At 36.5% G+C, this 21,735-nt stretch overlaps 1 protein-coding gene across 8 annotated transcripts in view; it reads left to right on the top strand.

The window, feature by feature from the left end:
* The window catches only part of PPM1A (protein phosphatase, Mg2+/Mn2+ dependent 1A), a 39,313-nt gene that overhangs the window by 7,591 nt on the left and 9,987 nt on the right, over nucleotides 1-21,735 (top strand). For 3 of the 8 annotated variants that reach the window (XM_058567050.1, XM_058567049.1, XM_058567046.1), the window contains exons 2-3: nucleotides 15,756-15,833; nucleotides 19,587-20,440. In XM_058567050.1, coding sequence (XP_058423033.1) covers nucleotides 19,607-20,440 — 834 coding nt within the window. In that variant the 5' untranslated portion in view covers nucleotides 15,756-15,833; nucleotides 19,587-19,606. Of the gene's footprint in view, nucleotides 1-15,755; nucleotides 15,834-16,718; nucleotides 16,771-18,041; nucleotides 19,033-19,586; nucleotides 20,441-21,735 lie in introns of those variants that run through there. The other 5 variants (XM_058567047.1, XM_058567052.1, XM_058567054.1 and 2 more) reach the window with 3 other exon arrangements.

Consider the following 21,735-nt stretch of genomic DNA (forward strand, 5'->3'; position numbering starts at 1 on the left):
TTTTCTTTAGCATAAGTGGTAGAAAATTGCATCAAATTTGGTATTACATCTAGAGGAGATGCGGCTTGCTTACTTTCCTTTGTTACCAAAATTCAGAAATGAAAATGATAAGGATAAGCAAGGAGTGTCTGTATATTATTTTTTTGGTTTTGTTTTGCAAACAGAATTGCAAAACTTACCTGGCTTTAGAAAAACATCTTTGCAGTATGCCGTCATGCTTCAGGATGTAAATAGGGGGACTGGCCCGGTGGCGTAGTGGTTAAGTTTGTGCGCTCCACTTCGGCGGCCCAGGGTTCTTGGGTTCAGATCCTGGGCGCAGACCTATACATCGCTCATCAAGCCATGCTGTGGCAGCGTCGCACATACAAAATAGAGGAAGATTGGCACGGATGTTAGCTCAGGGACAATCTTCCTTGCCAAAAAAAAAGGGAGAAAGATAATTGTGTAGGCAGCTGTCTGGGTAGTCATCATGAGTAGGTGCCATTGACAATCTTATATTCCAGAAATGATAACTTGGCAATCACAACAGCAAATAAATATTTAAAAAAACATGTAAATAGGTAGTAAACAAAATTTTCACTTTTTATGAAGCAGTAGAATATTATCATTGCTGAGAGTCTGTAGGGCTGTTTTGGATGTCAAAGGGCTGATCTTAGAAGTGGCAGCTTTTGTTCTGTGGTCAACCCACAGCTTAACTCTGTGTTACTCCATATCTCACATCTTCATTTTCTCCATCTATATTTCAACAACTAGTCAGCCATCTAGTGTGATCTTGTACTGGTTTCCTACAGTCAGTAGAATAAGGAGCTCATTAAGTACAATGGGATTATTCATTTTATACAGAAAAACTCCCAGACTAAGTTAATTTTGTCTAAAATACATTGAAAGTGGATTTCCTAGCTCCCAGAAATTATTCCTTTGTGTCTAAATTACCTTATACTTTGCTTCTAACATGGAAAAGACTTTTTAAAAAATTTACCGATTTGGGAATATTGAATGAATGAGCAGATTTATAAGTAAATAGCTCAGGGAAAGAGAATGTATGGGCTCTGACCTCTAGTCAACTACATCTTTTCTCTTTTGTCCTCTCCAATTATTTTATGTGGCATTTTTCAGTAATGGAGTGTGTATCTAATGATGTTGAGAAACTTTTAAAAGTCATTAATGAACAGTAATCTGCAAATCAAGCTTTGATTGGTAAGCTGTGAATTTGCTTTTGAGTCCAATATTTTCTTATTAAAAATCAATTATGTTTCTGTATAGATTAAAAAAATTAGAACTATGTATTCTATAGAATAACACAATGGAAATGGTAGGATATTGTTTGTAGGTCAGCTTCTATGGGACTCCATTTTCCTGGATAGAAAAGAATTCCCAACTCCTCTGATAAGGGAGAAGTCACGATGATGGCTGTCATTCATTTGTCCTACATATTAATCAGGTGTCACTATGTGCTAAGTACTAGGAACAAAAAAGACATGATCTCTTCCCTCATGGACCTGAAAATCTAAAATGAGAAATAATTCACGGGGTCTCTTGTGCTATGATAAGGGAAATACAGGATTCCATGAGCTCATGACTAGTGGTAGACCTATTTCCTGAGACAGGGAACTGGGTAGGAGAAGTGGCAGGGAGTTGAGAAATTCATTTTGAGCCTGTCATTTGAGGTGTGACTAATCAAATACAGGAGGTAGTTGGATATGTGTGTATTTTTAAGCTATTAGAAAGATAGAATTTTCACTTTTAAAAAAACCTTTTTTCTCATACTTCCCCAGCATCCTTTTCCATACACACAAAACATCTCATATCACAATTTATGGACTCAGTGAATGATTCTGTTTTGAAGAATGTTGGATGGTATGGACAGAGGTCTGTCTCTTAGAGGCAAATACTTTTTCATCTTTTTTTCCAGCAGAGACATTTTATGTGTGTAAAATACTTAGAATCCCCAGATTCTGTGTGTGAATGAACCTTTTACCAACTTAGATATTTAAGGTTTTATTTTTCCCTTCTTTCAGCTTAAATATACAAGGTTCTCAACAAATACTTAATAAATGCTCTGTGTGAGGGCTTTTGTTTGTTTTAAGCAAAAGAAAAAAAGGATAGATTGGCCGAGGAAATCATTTATTGCTTTCTGGGTCAGTTTGAGTCTGAATCCTCAAATATACAAGGATTAAAAAATAGCAAACTGGGAACTGAATCCACTTTCCAATCTGTAGACAAGTTATCCAAAACTGAGAAATTTGAAATAGTTAACAGATGACGCAAATTGAGATTGTGAATACCAGAACATTCTTAGAAAACTTTAAAAACTAAATAGCTCTATGTTAAGTCTTTTCAGTGTTTTGCTTGTACTATAATTGTTAGTGAAAATAGGTCACTAATTTTTATAGTCACTAGAGCCCTCCAACTAAATATAGCTTAGATATTTTTCAGGCAGTTTGTACTGCTAAAAGTTCACTTTTAAAAATTGTACAGTTCATACCTTTGTAGAAATTTAAGACTGCCTTATGGAGTATGTCATCCAGATCACAGCACATGTCTAGAAGATGTTGATACATTAAAAAGTCATGAAGCATAAAGGAAACATCAGAAGTGGCAAGCTTTGTCTCTCGCATACTTTGTGAAATTGAAATTGCTGGTAATATCTGTGGAAACTGACTGGTTTGGGTACTTGTAAATTGTTACCTAATTTAGCAAAGACTAATTATTTTTGAATAGTTTTTGGTAGAGACCTGTGTCATGGGCTTTATAGAAACACTATTTAGCACAGAAGAGCTTTTTCTGACTGACTGGTTGGTTCGATTGGTCGATTTTGGTTTGCTTTTTGAAGTTTCATTTTTAAGGTTTTAATTTAGGGCATTTAAATTAAGGAATTATTTAACTCAATAACAGTATTTTGCATTATAATTCATTTGGATGAAATTTGGCTTGTTGGAGGAGGTTAAGTAAATAGTTAATTGAAAGAGTGAAGTAAATATTTAGTTGAAGCTATAAGATGAAGAACTATTGGGCAGCTGAGAAATTTTCAGGTAACTCTTTTTTAATCTTGGAAAAAAATTTTAATATAGTACTTTCCGTATTACTAAAATATAGATACAGAAACCCATATAAAACCCTAGAAATCTTTTTAAATGGCTTTATGGAGTTATAACTCACATAGCATAAAATTTACCCATTTAAAGTTTACAGCTCAGTAGTTTTTAGTATAGTCCACAGAATTGTGCAACTATTACCACAATTTAATTTTAGAACATTTTCATCACCTCCAAAAGAAACTTTGTACCCATTAGCAGTCACTCCCCATTCTCCTTTACCCCTTGTCAACCACTCATTTACTTTCTGTCTCTATAGATTTGCCTTTTTGGTATTTCGTATAAACAGAATCCAGATAACTTTTTTGTGTGTGTGTGAGGAAGATTAGCCCAGAGCTAACATCTGATGCCAGTCCTCCTCTTTTTGCTGAGGAAGATTGGCCCTGGGCTAACATCTGTGCCCATCTTCCTCCACTTTATATGTGGGATGCCTGCTACAGCATGGCTTGATAAGCAGTGCATAGATCCGCACCCGGGATCTGAACCTGCAAACCCTGGGCTGTGGGAGCAGAGCTCGCAAACTTAACCACTACACCACTGGGCCAGCCCCAAGAAAATCTTATTTGATTTGATAGATCAGGGGCCTTCTGGTTGGGTTAGAATTAACAATTCTTTTTTTTTTTTTTTTTTAAGATTTTATTTACTTATAAAAGCCCCAGTAGATAGTTGTATGTCATAGTTGCACATCCTTCTAGTTGCTGTATGTGGGATGCGGCCTCAGCATGGCCGGAGAAGCTGTGCGTCAGTGCGCGCCCGGGATCCGAACCCCAGCCGCCAGCAGCAGAGCGCACGCACTTAACCACTAAGCCACGGGGCCGGCCCAGAATTAACAATTCTAATTGAGATTTTAGGGTCAGTCAGTAAAGTGCCCCAAAAGAGCCAGCATCCCACATATAGTTTTAAAGTTAGTTAAGTCCTGTAATAAGCAAACTGGAAATTCGAGAGGAGGGCAAACTAATGAGAACTGTTGTTAGTACGTGTATTGACCGCTTGCGTGACATCTTTAAAACCTGTATTCAGGGCCTCATCAGAAATATTGTCTACAATGTTTTTTTTTTTTTTTAATAATTTTATTTATTTATTTTTTCCCCCAAAGCCCCAGTAGATAGTTGTATGTCATAGCTACACATCCTTCTAGTTGCTGTATGTGGGACGCGGCCTCAGCATGGCCGGAGAAGCGGTGCGTCGGTGCGCACCCGGGATCCGAACCCGGGCCGCCAGTAGCGGAGCGCACGCACTTAACCGCTAAGCCACGGGTCCGGCCCGTCTACAATGTTTTGTGTATAACTTTTTTAAGGAGAAAGGTGATGAAGGTGGATTACGTTTTCTTTAGAGCAATTGGGATTCATTATTTAACAGATAAAATGTGTGGTCTAAATGAATGTTTTTTGTATTGGAAACCAAGTTTACAAAATGTCTGTGTGTATAATTTGTTTTAAGAATAAGTATTCCTTTCTGTACAAAAGAACTCTGTATAAATCTTCATAACTGTTTTATAGATTATTTATATCATAGGAGAAACTTATGAGTATTTGTTGATTTAATTGACTGATCTATAGGATCTTTATTAAAAGAATATTTAACCAGAGAAATCTGTGAAAATATTTTTAGTCCTGAGGGAGATTGGAGTAGCGTTCTAGAGACCTTGGCTGGTGAACTGCAAACTAATGGACCCTATAAGAAACTTCTATCTTTAACTAAAGTAAGATGTGAGAATGTAAAGACTGCTATGATTAAAAATATTTAGAAAATATGAGATACCAGGGGAGCATTTGTTAAACAAGATTAAGCTCTACTGTATAGGATAAGGTAATTTATTTTGCTGATGTTTTCTGATTCTCTCAGTGGAATAAATGTTGATGTTAAAGTCTAGAGAACTCTACTACTACCATAGCCATGATCCAGGGAGTTGACATGAACAGAGAGATTAGTTGATAGTTCCTGAGCTTAAATTTCTCTGAGCCTACATCTGTGGACTATTTATGCTACTTAATATTGTGTTTGAGAGCTTGATTTTCTTTTTCTCCTTCCCCCGTCCCCCCATCCTTTGGTTGTAGATTTTTTGAAGTGAACATGATTTTATTTCTTTCTTTAACTCAGCGAGCTAATTTACTGCATTTGTTTATAATCTGTTGTTTAAGTCATCCTTTGAGTTTTTAATATTGACAATTATTTTTTTATTTCCAAAAGTGGTATCTAATTCATTCCCAATTTGCCTGGTAATTTTTTAATCATTTTTCTGTTTTTTCTTTTTAAATCTTGTTAAACCCTTCATACATAGTTATTTTATATCTTATATTCACTAATTCCAATATCTGAAGTCTTAAGGGAGTTATATTTTTTATATGTTAACTCCTACTCATGGCAGCTTTTTCCTTGTATATTTGGTGATTTTTTTATTAGCTCATATTTGATTAAACACTAAACATTCCTCCATCGTCTGTATAATTGCCTACAATTTTATTTCCCCTTTTTGTAGCATAAAAACGTTTCATTTTGTTTTTTATGGTTAATACCTAATTTCATCAGCCACTATATTTTACCGGTTTCTGTACTTACTGTTCCTTGTATCTCACTCCTGGGTTCACCTTTCTTTTTGCTAAAGTATATCCTTTAGTAATGTGTTTAGTAACAGAGTGTGGCTTGTAAATGTCCTTAGGTTTTGTCTGAAAGTGTATATTACACATTGCTTTCTTTTTTTTAGCAAATCAAGAATTCTTGGTCAATAAGGTTTTTTTCCCCCCTTCCTGTCGGCACCCACAATAGATTTCATTATATTATAAAGGTTGGCAAACTTGAATCTCTGAGAGGTCTGGTCTCTACCTAATTGTTATGCCTTTGTATATAATTTTTCTCTCTTGAAGTTTTTAAAAAGATTCCTTTTCTGTATCCTGTTGCCACTGTTTACTGTGTGACTTTGAACAAGTTCTAAACAGAGATAACGAAATAGTATCTGTATCATAGGGGTTGTAGTGATGATTACCTTAATATTAATGTAAAGCACTTAGGACAGAACCCTCCATGTTTCAAGTGTGATATAAATGTTAGTATTTGTTGTCTGTTTTACCATACTTGACGTTCTGAGCACATTCCTATGATGTGCCTAGATGTTGTGTATGTTGTGTTATCTGTAGGTACTCTTATGAAATACATTGTTGGTTTGTAGGCTCCTATCTTTCTTCAGTTTTAGAAAATTCCTGAGCCTTTATATCTTTGAATATTGCTTTTCCAGTATTCCTTCTTAATCTCTGTGTTATGTTCTGGGCAATTCCTAAGTATCGTTTTTCAGTTTACTAATTCACACCTTGATCTTGGTCAGGTAGAGTTTGTGGCCTCAGTTGTTTATTTCTCAGTGAATACTTTTCTCATGTTCAGGTTCTCTCTCTCTAACGGCCACCTATTCTGGTTTGATTTCTAACTGTTTTTTTATCCTTTTTTCCCTCTTTACGTCTACTGTTCTTTTTAACTTCAGAAGGATCCTAAACATACACATTTTAAGTTATTTTCATATTGTTATTTTTTCTTCCAGATTGAATTCCTATAATTGTTGATTTAGGAAATTGTTGATTTTGTTTGATGTCCATCTTAGTTTAGTTTTCCTTGAGTTTTGGAGTTTGGTTTTGCAGTCTCATATCAAATGGCAAGTTTTTGTTTTGTTTTCTTTCTTTTCACACTTCTTATCCAGCGTTTTTGCGTGCACCTACATCTTGGCTGTGGGGTGCCCAGTCTGAAAACATGTCTTATATTGGAGGCTTGGTTCTCCTGATTCTTGATAACATCAGGATCAGGGTTCTGTCTCCAAGAATAAGACACAGACCAAAAGAAGATCTATACTTCTGCTCAGTGGGCACATAACTTCATCTAAACTATAGCCCTAGGCAATGGTTAGTAAGTAGCTTTTCCCAGCAACTTTTACAGGCAACAGAGCCCCTCCACCTGAGACATTAGTTTCAGTGAGCCTGGGTTCTATCCCCAGCCTTGCACCGGAGCATTTTTAATCTCTGTTACTATCCCTACAGGATGTGGACTTCTGTCCATTTCTGTTATTTGAGCCCAGGAGGCTCACAGTTTCAGCTTCACAAAGTGCTTTGTATTTCAAGAGTTTATCTTTAGCAGGTGGTTTGGTCTTCTTAATTTTCTGTTTTATAGTTAATCTATTTTTAAAGTACGTTTGGAATAGAGGGGCACTTCAAAGTGTGAATATACAAAACCATTGATTGATTGATTGATTGATGGATTGTGAGGAATATCAGCCCTGAGCTAACATCATGTCAATCCTCCCCTTTTTGCTGAGGAAGACCGGCCCTGAGCTAACATCTGTTGCCAATCCTCCTCCTTTTTTTTTCCCTGTTTCTCCCCAAAGCCCCAGTAGATAGTTGTATGTCATAGTTGCACATCCTTCTAGTTGCTGTTTGTGGGACGCCGCCTGAGCATGGCCAGAGAAGCGGTGCGTCGGTGCGCGCCTGGGATCCGAACCCGGGCCGCCAGCAGCGGAGCGCACGCACCCAACCGCTAAGCCACGGGGCCGGCCATCAATTCCCTCTTAAATACCATAATTTGAAATTGTTTTAATATTAGGTATGGCAAATTCTAATGTTTTTTAAGAATGCTTTTGCTGTTCTCAAACATTTGTTCATATGAATTTTGAAATCATTTCATCAAGGTCTGGGAACAAAAAGACCCAGTTGTGATTATATTGAATTTCTTAATTAGTAAAGGGGAGATACATGTCTTCCTATCTAAGAAAAAGGAATGTCTTTTATTCTGAGGCTTTCGTCTTAAAGGTTCTGAATATTTCTTGTTAATTATTTATTTAGATATACTTTTATTGCCATTTTTCTTTATTTTCTAAGTGATTATTATTGTTAGTTTTATTGTTAAAATTTTTTAATATGATTTTCTATAGTCAACCTTATTGAACTTTTTTTCCTAATAATGTTTTAGATTTTGAGTTTGCCGTCACAGTCATTATCTGCAAATAATAATTTGATCTTGTCTCATATTTTTTATACCTCTTTTTTTTTTATCTTGACTTACTGCATTGATCACTATTTCTAGACAGTGCTAAATAATAGGGATAAGAGTAGGTATCCTTGTTCTTGTTTCTTTCCTGGGAATTATTCTCATCACTATGCTTTCTATTTGGCTTGAAATATATATTATATTATGGAATGAATTTTGTCAGATCCCTTTCAGCATATGAAGAGATGATCATATGGTTTTTCTCCTTTGAACTTCTGAAAAGCTGACTTATATTAATAGGTTGCTGAATGTTGGCTTATAGTTAAATTCCTAAAATGAAACCTACTTGGTGATTTGTAATATGTGCTTATATTTTACTTAGGGTTTTTTTGTATCTGTATTAATAAGTGTGTTTGGACTATAGTTTTATTTTTTGGTGCTATCTTTGTCAAATTTTGTATCAGGATTATGGTAGGTTTGTAAAAAGAAGTAGAAAGTTTTTTTCTCTTCTTTTGGTAATTTGGGAGTTATATGTTCTTTTAAGGCTTGAAACATCTTGGTTGTGGAATTGTCTGATGCACTTTTATTTTTTATTTTTATTATTTTTTGGGGGAGGGGGGAAGATCAGCCCTGTGCTAACATCTGCCAATCCTCCTCTTTTTGCTGAGGAAGACTGGCCCTGAGCTAACATCCGTGCCCATCCTCCTCCACTTTATATGGGACGCCGCCACAGCATGGCTTGCTAAGCAGTGCGTCGGTGCGCACCCAGGATCCGAACCAGTGAACCCCAGGCCGCCACAGCAGAGTGCGTGCACTTAACCGCTTGTGCAACCGGGCCAGCCCCTGATGCACTTTTATTTTTAATAACTTTATTTTGAAAACAATTCAAACTTACAGAAAATTTGAAAAAAGAGTACAGTGAACTTGCATATTTACCTAAATTACCAATTGTTAACATTTTGCCACATTTATTTTATAAATAACTTTTTTTCCCTGTGTGTGTGTGCATGTGCATTCTCTTTGCACACACGAATATATATAAGCCAGTGCACAATCACACACTACACTTCGTTGTCATATCTCTTTGGTCTTCTTTACCTGGAATGGTTCTTCAGCCTTTTTGTTTTTTGTTTTTCATGAGCCCTGGAGCTTTTTTGAGGGATAGTTCTTTGATAACTTGCTCATTTTGTTCCAGAGTTACTGGTCTTTATTCTGTCACTTCTTGAAAAAAATTTGGTAATTTGTTTTCCAACAGCATTGTCAGTTTCCTCCATATTTTCAAATTTATTGGCAAAGAATTGTATAGTGTGTTTTATAAAGAACAACCAAACAAAAAAACACCTCTATCTGTGAGGTGCGTATGGCCTGTTTGGTTTGTAATTTCGATTAATATAGTTTTTCTCAGTTAGGCTAACTAGTGGCTTACCTGTTTTACTCATTTTTCTCTGGTATAACATCATATTTACCTTACTTAATATTTCATAATATATTCCTTCAGCTTTCCTTGGGTTTTGTGTGTGTGTGTGTGTGTGTGGTGGTTCGTCTTACTTCTTGAGTTGAATATTTAATATTCTGATTTTCACTTTTTTACTAAGGAAGTGTGAGTTTTCCTGAAGAAAATTTGGTTACAGCTCATAGAATTTGATATGAGGTCTTTCTAATTATTTTTTTTTAATATTCTGTAATTGTAAAAATATACACACTGTGTGCAAAGCTGATTACAAGCATGCCTTTTAAAGCAATTTCCAGATGTTTGAAGTTTTTTTCTTTCTTTATTGTTAACAATGTCTGCTGTTACTGTATTAAATCTGTTTTCTTACTTTTTCTTTTCTTTTCTTTTTTTTTTTGGTCCCCAGGGTAGGGTGAGTGGGAGTGTGTTAGGAAACTCTAAAGCTTTTGTTTTCTAATATATAATCCAACAAATACTTGATTTAAAACCCTTGATTTCTTTTTGGTTATATTTGCTTAGTATATTTTGCCCACCCCAAAGCCCTCTATACTATGACGTTTCCATTTTTGAGTTTCTTGATTTGATTAATCTCTTGATTGCATTAATCTGCCTTGAAAAATAGGTTTTTCAGGTGTAGTACATGGATGATACACTTTTTTAGTGCTGGCGTGTTTGATGATATCTTTCTGTTACCCTTCCATATGAATGCCAGTTTTGCTGGGTGTAGAATTCTTGGGATGTCCCCATTTACCTTCAGTATTTATAGGCATTACTTCATTATTGCCTATCATCTGACATTGCAAAGACGTTTAAGGCCAGCCTGATTTGTTTTTGTCTTTATTTTTTGGCATGTGTCATTTGTCTAAATTCTGTATTCTTGAAATTCATTGTCTTCACCAAATTATGCTTTGGTGTTGGGCAGTTTCTAGTAAAATATCTAGTACTTGATAAACGCTTTCAATCATCAAGTTCAAGTTTTCCCTCGGTTTAGGATTAATTTCTTCTTTCTTTGAAGTTTAATTTCTCTTTCATTATTTGATTTTCTTTTTACAATGTACTGATTAAACTGTTGGATCTGCATCGTTTGTATCTTTTCTCCAATCTACTCACATTATGTCTTTATTCTTATACTGGATGATTTTTCTCTTATTTTGTTTTTTACCCCTTGCAGATTGTTTGCTGTAGATTCTTTCCTCCTCATGATTGCTTTTCATGCTATTTAAAATATTACAATAATTTTTTATCTCTTTAAATTTCTTTCCTTAGCTCTGTTAATACTTTTTATATTCTAGTTTCTTATTTTTCATGTACGTTTATTCTCTTACAGTTCTGGAGATCACAAGTCCAAAATCAGTTTCACTGGGCTGAAATCAAGGTGTCGGCAGGAATGTGCTCACTCTGGAGGCTTTAGGGAAGAATGCATTCCTTAGCCTTTCCAGCGTCTGGTGGCTGTCAGCATTCCTTGGATTATAGCCACATCACTGTAATATTCAAGGCCAGCATCTTTAAATCTGTCTCTGCTTTGTCTTCACATCACCTTTTCTGTGTGTATGTATCAAATCTTCCTCTGCTTCTCTCTTATAAGGACACTTCTGATTGCATTTAGAGGCCCCAGCATAATCCAAAATAATCCGCCTATCATACATTTCTAAACTTAATCACATCTGCAAAGACTGTTTTTGCAAATATGGTAACATTTACACGATTAGCACTTGATATCTTTGGGAGCCATTGTTCAGCCTCCTGCAGGTATCATTTTGTTTTGCTTCCTTGGGATGAGGTGGCCATGGTAGTGAAAAATCAGATTAGAGTAAATCCTCCTGGATTGTATGCTGTTACAATCACAGGTATTGTCCTCTTTACCAAATGATGCAAACTCAGATGCTGCGTCGGAAAAGTGGATGACGTGGGCTAGATGTGGTCAATAAGGAGTAGTGGGGACTCTGGAGAATGCATGTTGTTTTGGAGCAGGGGCTAACAATATATGCAAAAGTCAGTTCGGGCTACCAGCTTGCACTCCTAGTTGGTAGCCAGTTTTCTCTTTTTTTCATTCTTTACAGGTTGATTTTTCCATAGTAAAATAATCGTATTTATCTCTTATAATCTTCATCTTGGTATTGAGAACAAGAGTTTTTAAATGGGAATTTATCAGCATGATTTTAGACCAAGGTGTTCTTAGAACTTTAGTCTTCTCACTTACCTTTTCTGAGAAATGTATAAGAAGTTAATTGTTCTGAAAACAATTAATCAGGGTTTCTCATTTATCAATGAGGAAAGTTAGACATTAAGCTAAAGGACTTGTCCAAAGTCACATATTGGATAAATCTGTAACTTTAAAGTTTAATCTTATGAAAGATATCTCCATTTTTTTGATGTTTCATATGTGCTTTGCTGTTGATGTGAGGATTCTAAAGACATAAAAGGAGTGTCTCTCTAGTATTAAATTGGATAATTGGGCGATGTCCCAAGTTCTTTTTACTTTCTATATTTGGGATTTTGTTTTTCTAGATTGTTACTTTTACGAATAAGATTACTTCTAACTTTTTCTGTAATGTTATTAAGGAGTTTAATGGCAAGTCATAGAGATGAACTTAGTTTTAAAACAGTGAGTAGATGTCTGCTTGGCTGGAATTTTTTCTTGAATTTTTCATAAAGAAGATATGAGTGTATACTTTGAGTTCTTGTGTATCTTAAAATGTTTTCTGCCTCCCTGTCCACCTATATATGTGAAAAATAAATTGGATAATTGTGTAATTCTAACATTAACCTTTACTTTTAGAACTCTGTGTATTCTCTGTTGTCTTTTAGGATTCAGTTTTATCGTTGCGATGGGTAATACCAATCTGATACTCTTTCCTTTGACAGTTACCCAAGGTTTTCCGAGAAGCTTACATTGTAGTATTTTTCTTTTCCTTGAATTCTTTAGTTGTGGGTAACTAGATGTGGATTTTCAGCAATTAATCTTGCTAGATAGTCAGTGAGCTTTATAAGTTTGAAGACTTGAACTGAGGGAAAATTTCTTCTCATTTCTTTGATTATAGCCTCTCTATCTGTTTTCCCCATCAGAAAGTCTTAATTTTTTATGTGTATATGAAATTGACCTAGGGTATTTGAAGGAGGCTCTCCTGAAGAACTGATACTTGAGTTAAGAACTGAAAAATGAGTATGAATTAACAAGACTAAGAGATGAGGGAATAGCTTTTTAGGTAGAGGAAGTAGCATTTGTTTACGTTATTTGGAAGAAGGGAGCATGACAAGTACTAGGTACTGTAAGAAAGCCTTACGGTTGGCATAGAGAATGTTGGGGCGGGAACAGTATGAAATGAGATACGTCTGGAGGAGGTTGGTAGGTGCCTGACCACTCAGGGGCTTCGTGTAAGCCATATTAAGCAGTTCTTTGTCCTCCAAAACACTGGAAAGCCGTTGAATAACTTTTAGTACAAAAGTGATATGGTGAAATTTGTATTTTGAAAGGTTTACTTAAGCTGAGGTTTGTAAAATAAATTAGAGGGAGGCCAGCGTGCATGTGAAGAGACGAAATAGGAGGCTGGTATAGAATAATGCAGTGAGAGATGATGATGGTAGCTTAAAGACTAAGGTGTTAGAGAAAAAACTGGACAGATTTGAGAATATTTAGGAAGTATAATCCATGGGAGTTGATGGACTGATGGGAGATGAAGTAGAAAGAGGTGTCAAACATATGTCCCTGATTTTTATTCACTCTGATGGATGATGGTGCCATTCACTGGCAAAAGCTGCAGATATGTGAAAGAGTGCGTAGGGAGCCAGCATAGAGTGAGAGGAGGGCCTAGGTCTAAGCCTTGAATGTCAATATTTAATGGCTTGGGAGATGAGGATGAGCTTGCAAAGGAGTCAAGGATAGAAAAGCTAGGGGTAGGAGGAAAGCTGGGCGTGTGTAGCATCTTGAAAAGCCAATGGGAAGAGTGTTTCAAGAGGTAGTGTTGTTGAATGCTGCTGTGAGCAGTCAGTCAGATGAGGGCTAAAAAATGTCCGTTAGATTAAGCAACTTGGAGGAGCTTGTTTTGGTGGAATGGCCAGACAACAGTTTTGAGCATGAACACTTCTTTTTTTAAGAAGTTGAACTGTAAAGGGAAGAGAGAGGCAGGTGGGTAGCTAAATGAGAAAGAGTCACATAAAGACTTACTTTTAATGGGTGGCATTCGAGGGTCTTTAAAAGTTGAGATTGAATATAAAAGAGAAAAAGGAGGATAATAGTGTAAGGTTCCTGAGAAGACATGTAAATCATATAAGATTCCTTTGAAGCGTGGGCTCCAAAGCTGTAGTAGAGAGACTTATCTTAAGTGAGAAGACGGAGAGGCCTCTATCATAACAAAAAGGTATGAGGATAGTATGGCTACAGATGTGGGTGGGTTTGTATGTTTGGAATCAACAAGATGAGGAAAGACCTGAGTTCTAAAAGAATTCCTTGAGGTGATCTCATTTATTGGTTTGGGGTTTTTCTTTTGTGGTATCCAATTGGTTATTCGTTGTCTCTATTGAAACTTTTAGTTTAGTAATTGTTTTTCATTTCCATGAACCTACTTTCAGATTCCCCCTTTTTTTAAATTGACAGCCTGCAATTGTTTTATTCAGTGTCATCTGATATCTCCATGGGCAGTTTCTAGTTTGGAGCTAATGAATACTGAGTCCCCTCACCCGCCCTTTAACTTCTGAATCTTTAAAAATACATTCTTATTTTTCTTTGCTTATTATTATATTTTATTTAGCCTGAGTATTTGAGATTGACTTTGCTAGAAATTGTAGTTATTTCACTGTTGTTTTCTTTCAATCTCAGACAAAAAAAGAAAGGTTTAGATTTATTGTTTTTCCTCTTTTCTCTTCTTTACCTTTCCTGCCTCCCTTTTTTTTTTTTTTTTTTTTTTTTTTTTGGTCATTTATCTTTGGCTGTTTAGGAAAATTATAGAGAGTAAGCAGAGGAAGGAATGGCACTAAAGGAAGTTTCAGCTTTGTGTTAATCTTCCCTAGCTATGTGCCTTCTGTGTTGTCTTTAAAAAGCCTACGTTTTTAGATTTCCATTACTTCATTTGCAGGTATACAGGATAGCATGTATAGGAGAATTAGAGTGCAAGTCCAGAAACCTAGGTCCTTTTCTCAGTCTTACTGCTGAACTAACCTTGTGGCTTTGCGCAGATCATTCTGTTTTGCTGCACTTTCTCATTTGTAAAATAGGTTAGACAGATCATTTCTACATTTTTGGCTCTGATTAATGATACAAGTTTATCAAAATCAAATTTGTAAATACGTATATGTGTAATCATTTTTTAATGATCAGTGAGAAATTTCAGACTCCAAATGGGAGAAAAGTTACCCAGCAATTAGCCTTTTTTTCCCCTCTCAAATTGCTCTCAAGTTTTGTTCATGTCTTTATTTATCATTACCATAGTTAACTTTGAGATATCTGCCTTGGATTACAAAATATAATTTGTGATTACCATGTCTCATAGCTTGCAAAGTTAAAAGTAGTTTTTGTACCCTAAATTATCCTCTGCCAGAGATATGGCTACAAGTCTGTTTCTTCACTGAATCCCAGCTATGCAATATATTACTTAATATTCTGTCGTTCAGTAATGTGCATTCCAGAGTCAACTAACCATTTGTCCTCATCTTTGATAAAGTCTATTCATATGTAAGCATTAGTGGGCAGTGTAGAATATACTAAAGATTTGGTAGTAGGAGAGAGTTTACATCCCACACCCCACTGCAGATAACTTGAATGTTGCCATGTTATACACTGTTGCCTATGCTGCTAGCTAGTGTTCCATTTTTTCCCTCTTCTCCCAAGAAGCTTCTAGTCTCTCTTGCTGTATAGTTTTTTTCCTCTGGATTTCCCTCAACCTTTAGATTTCTTCTTATTTTTTTCTAACTGCGTTTTTGTTTTGTTTTTTGAGGAAGATTGGCCCTGAGCTAACATCTGTTGCCAATCTTCCTCCTTTTTTTCCTTTTTTCTCCCCAAAGCCCCCAGTAGATAGTTGTATGTCATAGTTGTACATTCTTCTAGTTGCTCTATGTGGGATGCTGCCTCAGCATGGCTTGATGAGCAGTGCGTAGGTCCCTGCCCAGGCTCCAAACTGGCAAACACTGGGCCGCCAAAGCAGAGTGTGCGAACTTAACCTCTACGCCACTGGGCCAGCCCCTAGATTTCTTATTTTTTATGCAGATCTACTCCAGATTTTCCTCCCTAACTTTTATAGCCAAATCTGTTTCAGTGTTCATCAAACAAAGGTCCTCCAGTTACCAGCATCCACCCTCCTTCAAATGCCTATTTCACGGTGATCTTTTGTTATGTGAGTATATCTTTTGATCCTTACCCCCTACTTTACATGTCTGATCAAAGTAATGTTTCTCAGAAAAAGTAGGGCTTGCCCTGAAAAGAATTCTATCAATTGCTAAGAGAATATAATTTTCTCCACATTGTTTACATATGTGTATTTTGTTCTGTTTATGGAGCCTGGAGGGGTTCTATATTAGACTATGTATCCATAGATAACAGAAAAAAACCTTTTAGGGTTTTATTCTTCCATTTTTTACTGAAGCCCTCTGTCCGAATTGTTGGTTGAATAACTCTTGTTGTTTGGGGGCTAATAGGTTGCTTAGGGATCTTAACAGTGGAATATATAGAGCTTTTTTAAAATTTGGGATAATTGTGAGTGAATTAAACCAAATGATCAGGTTCTAGACTCTTTGCTATGATTATGAGATGAGTTTGTTTAATAAAAAAAAAGTGGCTGAACTTTAATGAATGACTGCCTGGCCCAGCCTTAGAATTTTTCAATTTCAGAGTTAGTTTGGTTTTAAAAGACAAAAATGTTCACCAGATTTTCTGATTATATCAAAGATGAATTTGGTCTTATGATTGTCATAGTACTTTGTTCTGAAAAGTTCAGATCAACTGATAATGCTGGTGTTGTGATGAGACCCTGCATGTGCTCCGAGTTGGTTTAAGACTAGGCGAGAACTAGAATTTCTCTCGGAAACTAAAACTTTCATGGGCAAGTTGAATCCCCTTGGGGTTTACTATTTATAGATATATGCCAATTTAATAATTTGATTAAATAAAATACTGTTTAGTAAGTCCACTTATAGAAGATGACTATGAAAATATAGTATTTATAAGTTAATAATTGCTGGTAAGTATTATATTTACATAACTATCTGCTATATTTATGTAGCTATAGTTGGCTGCTTCACCAGGATTCTACAAATTACTCAGAATCCCAGGAGGTAAGATTTCTGAAATGCCTAGTTTCAGTACGTGGAAGTCCAACCACAAAATTATTAATTTGCCCTTGACTATATTTTTAAATTTGCTATAGAGCTGGGCCTAAAAGTTTATCAGATGGTTGACTTGGTTTGTTACATTTTTACATTTCTAATATAAATTTTCAAAAGTTTGGTTTTGTTTTTAGAAAATGTACTCTATCTTCAAAGAGTTATTTGGTAGTTTCATATGTATGTCTGGAAAATAACTACCAGACTTTCCTATGAAAGAGAGAGTAAGGTCCCTGTTAGGTAATATCAGAATGTAGATGTGGCTATGTATGTAAGAATGAAGTAATAATTAAACAGTTTCCATTTGCTGAGTGCCTCATTTTTGCCAGACTCTGTGGCTACTTTGCAGCCATTACCTCATTTAAACCTTGCAGCAACATTCAGAGGTAAGTAGTAATATGCCCATTGTACAGATGAGGAATGCTAGGTTAGTAGGTAACAAGCATCTTAACTATATAATACCTCCCTCCTCCCCTTCAGCCTAGATAAAGGAATTGAGGTGCAGAGATGAGGCACCTTGCTGCTGACCTTCAGCAGATGACTTTACCCTACCATGGCTCAATCATCTTCTACCTTCCTATCTAGACGTTCCATCTAATCTTTTCCACAGATACACAGATGCCTAGGTTCCAGCCCTACCCTGGAAATTCTGATTTGTTAATCTTAATTTTTCAAAAGGTCCACAGATAATTTTTTTGTGCAGCCATGATTGAAACCATTGCCTTAGTAATAAATGATGCTTTAGAGTCAGGCAGGCTTGAATTAGAGTCCTCATTCCTCCAAATTTATCAGCTGAGTGACCTTGGCCAAGTTCTTTAGTCTTGCTAAGGTTCTTCATCTATAAATTGGAGATAATACTGTTACCCACTTTAGAGAGTTATTAAGGAGAATGAATGAGATAATGTTTTGAAAACACTTATCAGAGTGATTTAGAATTCTTCTTAAAAATTGTCTGCTATTAAAGTGTCATCATTATGTTATCTTTGTCCAGTCAAAACACTCAACCCTTGCCATACTGTGTATCAACTTGGTATCAGAAAGGTAATCTGATGAATACCACTATAAGGAATGAATGATGGCTAGTTTTCTTTTCTTTTTTTTTTTAAAATTTTTATTTATTTATTTTTCCTTCAAAGCTCCAGTAGATAGTTGTATGTCATAGCTGCACATCCTTCTAGTTGCTATATGTGGGACGCGGCCTCAGCATGGCCGGAGAAGCAGTGCGTCGGTGTGCCCCCGGGATCCGAACCCGGGCCGCCAGTAGCGGAGCGTGCGCACTTAACCACTAAGCCACAGGGCCAGTCTGCTAGTTTTCATTATTTACCTTCCATTAGTGGAATTGTAATGGGGGCAAAGGAGTAGGCAGGAGATTGTTTTATTACACCAATCAACCAGACTTCTCTGCCTGTGTACTAGTAGGAAAAAGAAGAGGGGAAGGTTGCTGGGAAACTGCCTCCTTCCTAAGGGGTTTTTCTTCTCCTTTCTCTCCCAGCTTCTTCTCAGAGCTTAGCATCACTAGCATCATCAATCCCTTAGTCTCCTAACTGCATCCTGATTTACCTAGGTACTTTTCCACACCCCTACCTGTTACTTCCCCATCTCTGCTTCACTTCCATTCAGTCTCATTCTGTCCTTTTTTCAGATTGCTTTGAGTTCAGTTGTGATTCATTTGATGACTTGGACCCATATCTCTACATTCCTAGGCTATTATTCAAGTAAAGGCCAGTCTGAATCCTGAGTGTCTCCCTGCCTTGTGTGGGCCCATTCCAGACCAGGGGTTTTAGCTTTTGATTATTGGGAAAAGCTTATATTAGCTACGCTTTCAGACTTGTCCACAGGGCTGTCCCTAAACCCTTTGATCTCCTTCACTATTTATACCTAATGATCATAGAGTACAATAATAATGGTACATGTTATTACCACTAGATTAATAGAATACCAGTAAATTAGAGTAGGTTAATTTTGTTATATACAATAAGCTTTGTTATATGTATGTATAACTGCTTTGCAACTTGAAAATTGAGGCTGGACCACTTACAGTAATTTAGTAACTTATTGGCTTTATCAAAGACTGAAAAACCTGGAGAAAAGGTAGAATTTGAGCTAAACCTTAATGGTTTTTTCTATAAGTAGGAAGGAGAGGCAAGGGATTCCAGTTAAGGGGACTGACATGAGCAGAGGCTTAAAGGAAGGAGCTTGCAAATTTGGACCATTGTGAGTAGATAATTTTTTACGTTTTCAGAAGGTTTATGTAGTAGGAATAAAACTAGATAGTTCGGAATCAAACTTCGGAAAATTCTGAATGTTTGACTAAGATGTTTGAATTAGTAGGCTTTTGTTATATCCTGTGAATTCATTTGTAATATATACATATAACTTAGTTCTGAGATTCCCTAAGAGATTCACATGTTCAGTGCATCCTTAAACATTTGACCTGGTTCATGTAAGCTTATGGCCACTGCCAAGTCTCCTTTCTACTTCAAGTGGTTGTGCCTTGGGGAGTGTCAGATCAGCTGCTTTTATCCCAGTGCTTTAGTTCTCTCTGCCTGCTGTCCATTCCAAGTTGTGCCTGATCAGCCTTTCCCCTAATTCTTCTTTGTTAATCTCCAGGTTCTAAGTCAGTGATAAAATGAGTGTCTGCTTATCACAAGAGTTGTGAATTCTTATTTAAAACTTTCTTTGTATCTCCTTCACTCTTAACAAGGTTGTTGGATATGAATTTTGTTTACAAGATAGTTATTAACTTTCCTGTTTCTCTTCCTTTGCAGACCGAGAGGATCAAGACATAATGGGAGCATTTTTAGACAAGCCAAAGATGGAAAAACATAATGCCCAGGGGCAGGGTAATGGGTTGCGATATGGGCTAAGCAGCATGCAAGGCTGGCGAGTTGAGATGGAGGATGCACATACGGCCGTGATCGGTTTGCCAAGTGGACTTGAAACATGGTCTTTCTTTGCTGTGTATGATGGGCATGCTGGTTCTCAGGTTGCCAAATACTGCTGTGAGCATTTGTTAGATCACATCACCAATAACCAGGATTTTAAAGGGTCTGCAGGAGCACCTTCTGTGGAAAATGTAAAGAATGGAATCAGAACAGGTTTTCTGGAGATTGATGAACATATGAGAGTTATGTCAGAGAAGAAACATGGTGCAGATAGAAGTGGGTCAACAGCGGTGGGTGTCTTAATTTCTCCTCAACATACTTATTTCATTAACTGTGGAGACTCGAGAGGTTTACTTTGTAGGAACAGGAAAGTTCACTTCTTCACACAAGATCACAAACCAAGTAATCCGCTGGAAAAAGAACGAATTCAGAATGCAGGTGGTTCTGTAATGATTCAGCGTGTGAATGGCTCTCTGGCTGTATCAAGGGCCCTTGGGGACTTTGATTACAAGTGTGTCCATGGAAAAGGTCCTACAGAGCAGCTTGTCTCACCAGAGCCTGAAGTCCATGATATTGAAAGATCTGAAGAAGATGATCAGTTTATTATCCTTGCATGTGATGGTATTTGGGATGTTATGGGAAATGAAGAGCTCTGTGATTTTGTAAGATCCAGACTGGAAGTCACTGATGACCTTGAGAAGGTTTGCAATGAAGTAGTCGACACCTGTTTGTATAAGGTAGCTAGACTTTCTTTTAAAAGATAAAATGATTTTGTCATCTTAATTACTACTGTAGTATTTAATCATTTTAGAACCTGTAGTTCTCAGAAGTAAGTTTTTGCTACAATTGCAGGCTACTCTTCATCAATTATAAAAATATCAGAACAGTTTTTAGAAATAAATTACCCAGTTATGAAATATGCAAGAGGTATAATCTGAACATTTAGTCTTTTAAGTAACCATGACTACTTGAGCTTTTTAATATTGTGGAAGATTATCAAAGGTAAAAAGATTATGTCAAAGTGTATGTTTTAAAAGAAAGGGGATGGGGAACATTAAGCCTCAGTGTCCATAAATGAAAAGCATTTTAGAATTTTAACATTTTATTTTTACCATGTGATATCTCAGTACATTTATGGAAGTACTTTGAGGCTATGGTCTAATGAACCTGTAGCAGCAACAAAGAGAATTTAGTGATCATTTGGTGTGGTGTAATAGAAATAGCTTTGAACATGGAGTTAGAAGAACTTGGTATGAGACTGTGTATGACTTCAGGTAAGCTGTTAAAACTATCTGGAAAATCAGTTTCTTTAATTGTAAAACAGGTAAGAGATAGTATTACTGTGTCTCCTGACGTTGTTGGGCTGATCAAATGGGACTGTATATACAGACGAGCCAGCTCAGCTTCTTTATTTTGCAGACGAGGAAGCTGAAGCCAGAGAAGGCTTTGCTGACTTAAAAGTCAGACAGACCTGGAATCAAGGCTTACCTCTATTAGCTTTTTTTTCTTTTTTTTTTTGGTGAGGAAGAGCAGCCCTGAGCTAACATCCGAACCCCCGGCCACTGCAGTGGAGTGCGAGCACCTAACCGCTGCGCCACCGGGCGGGCTGCTTACCTCTATTACTTTTGTGCTCTACAGTTTTGAACAAATTGTTCAGCCTCCCTCAGCTATTAAATGGAGATAATAGTATCTAACGCGTAAGACTGTTGAGGAGTTAAATTAATGCGCTAATGTATATTTATGAAGTGCCTAGTTTAGCAAATAGTATGTACTTGATACATGCTGCTCCCTTTCCTAGAGAAGTTAAAAGTGACTTCTACAGGGTTATTGTACAATTTACTTCTTTAGTAATAGCACTAAGACCAAAATCTAAGCCCTCGACTTAGGTTCAGTGTTCTTGCTACCACATTGTTCTCTTTTGTCAATAATGCTCATTAACTAATTCTTTGATTTTTCTTTTAAACATGTTAATTTCATAAAATTCTGCTGAGGCTATGTATTTGATTTTCTTTTAACGTGTGGCAGTAGAAAG

This window comes from Diceros bicornis, chromosome 24 (assembly GCF_020826845.1).
Source record: "Diceros bicornis minor isolate mBicDic1 chromosome 24, mDicBic1.mat.cur, whole genome shotgun sequence".
Classification (NCBI taxonomy): Eukaryota; Metazoa; Chordata; class Mammalia; order Perissodactyla; family Rhinocerotidae; genus Diceros; species Diceros bicornis.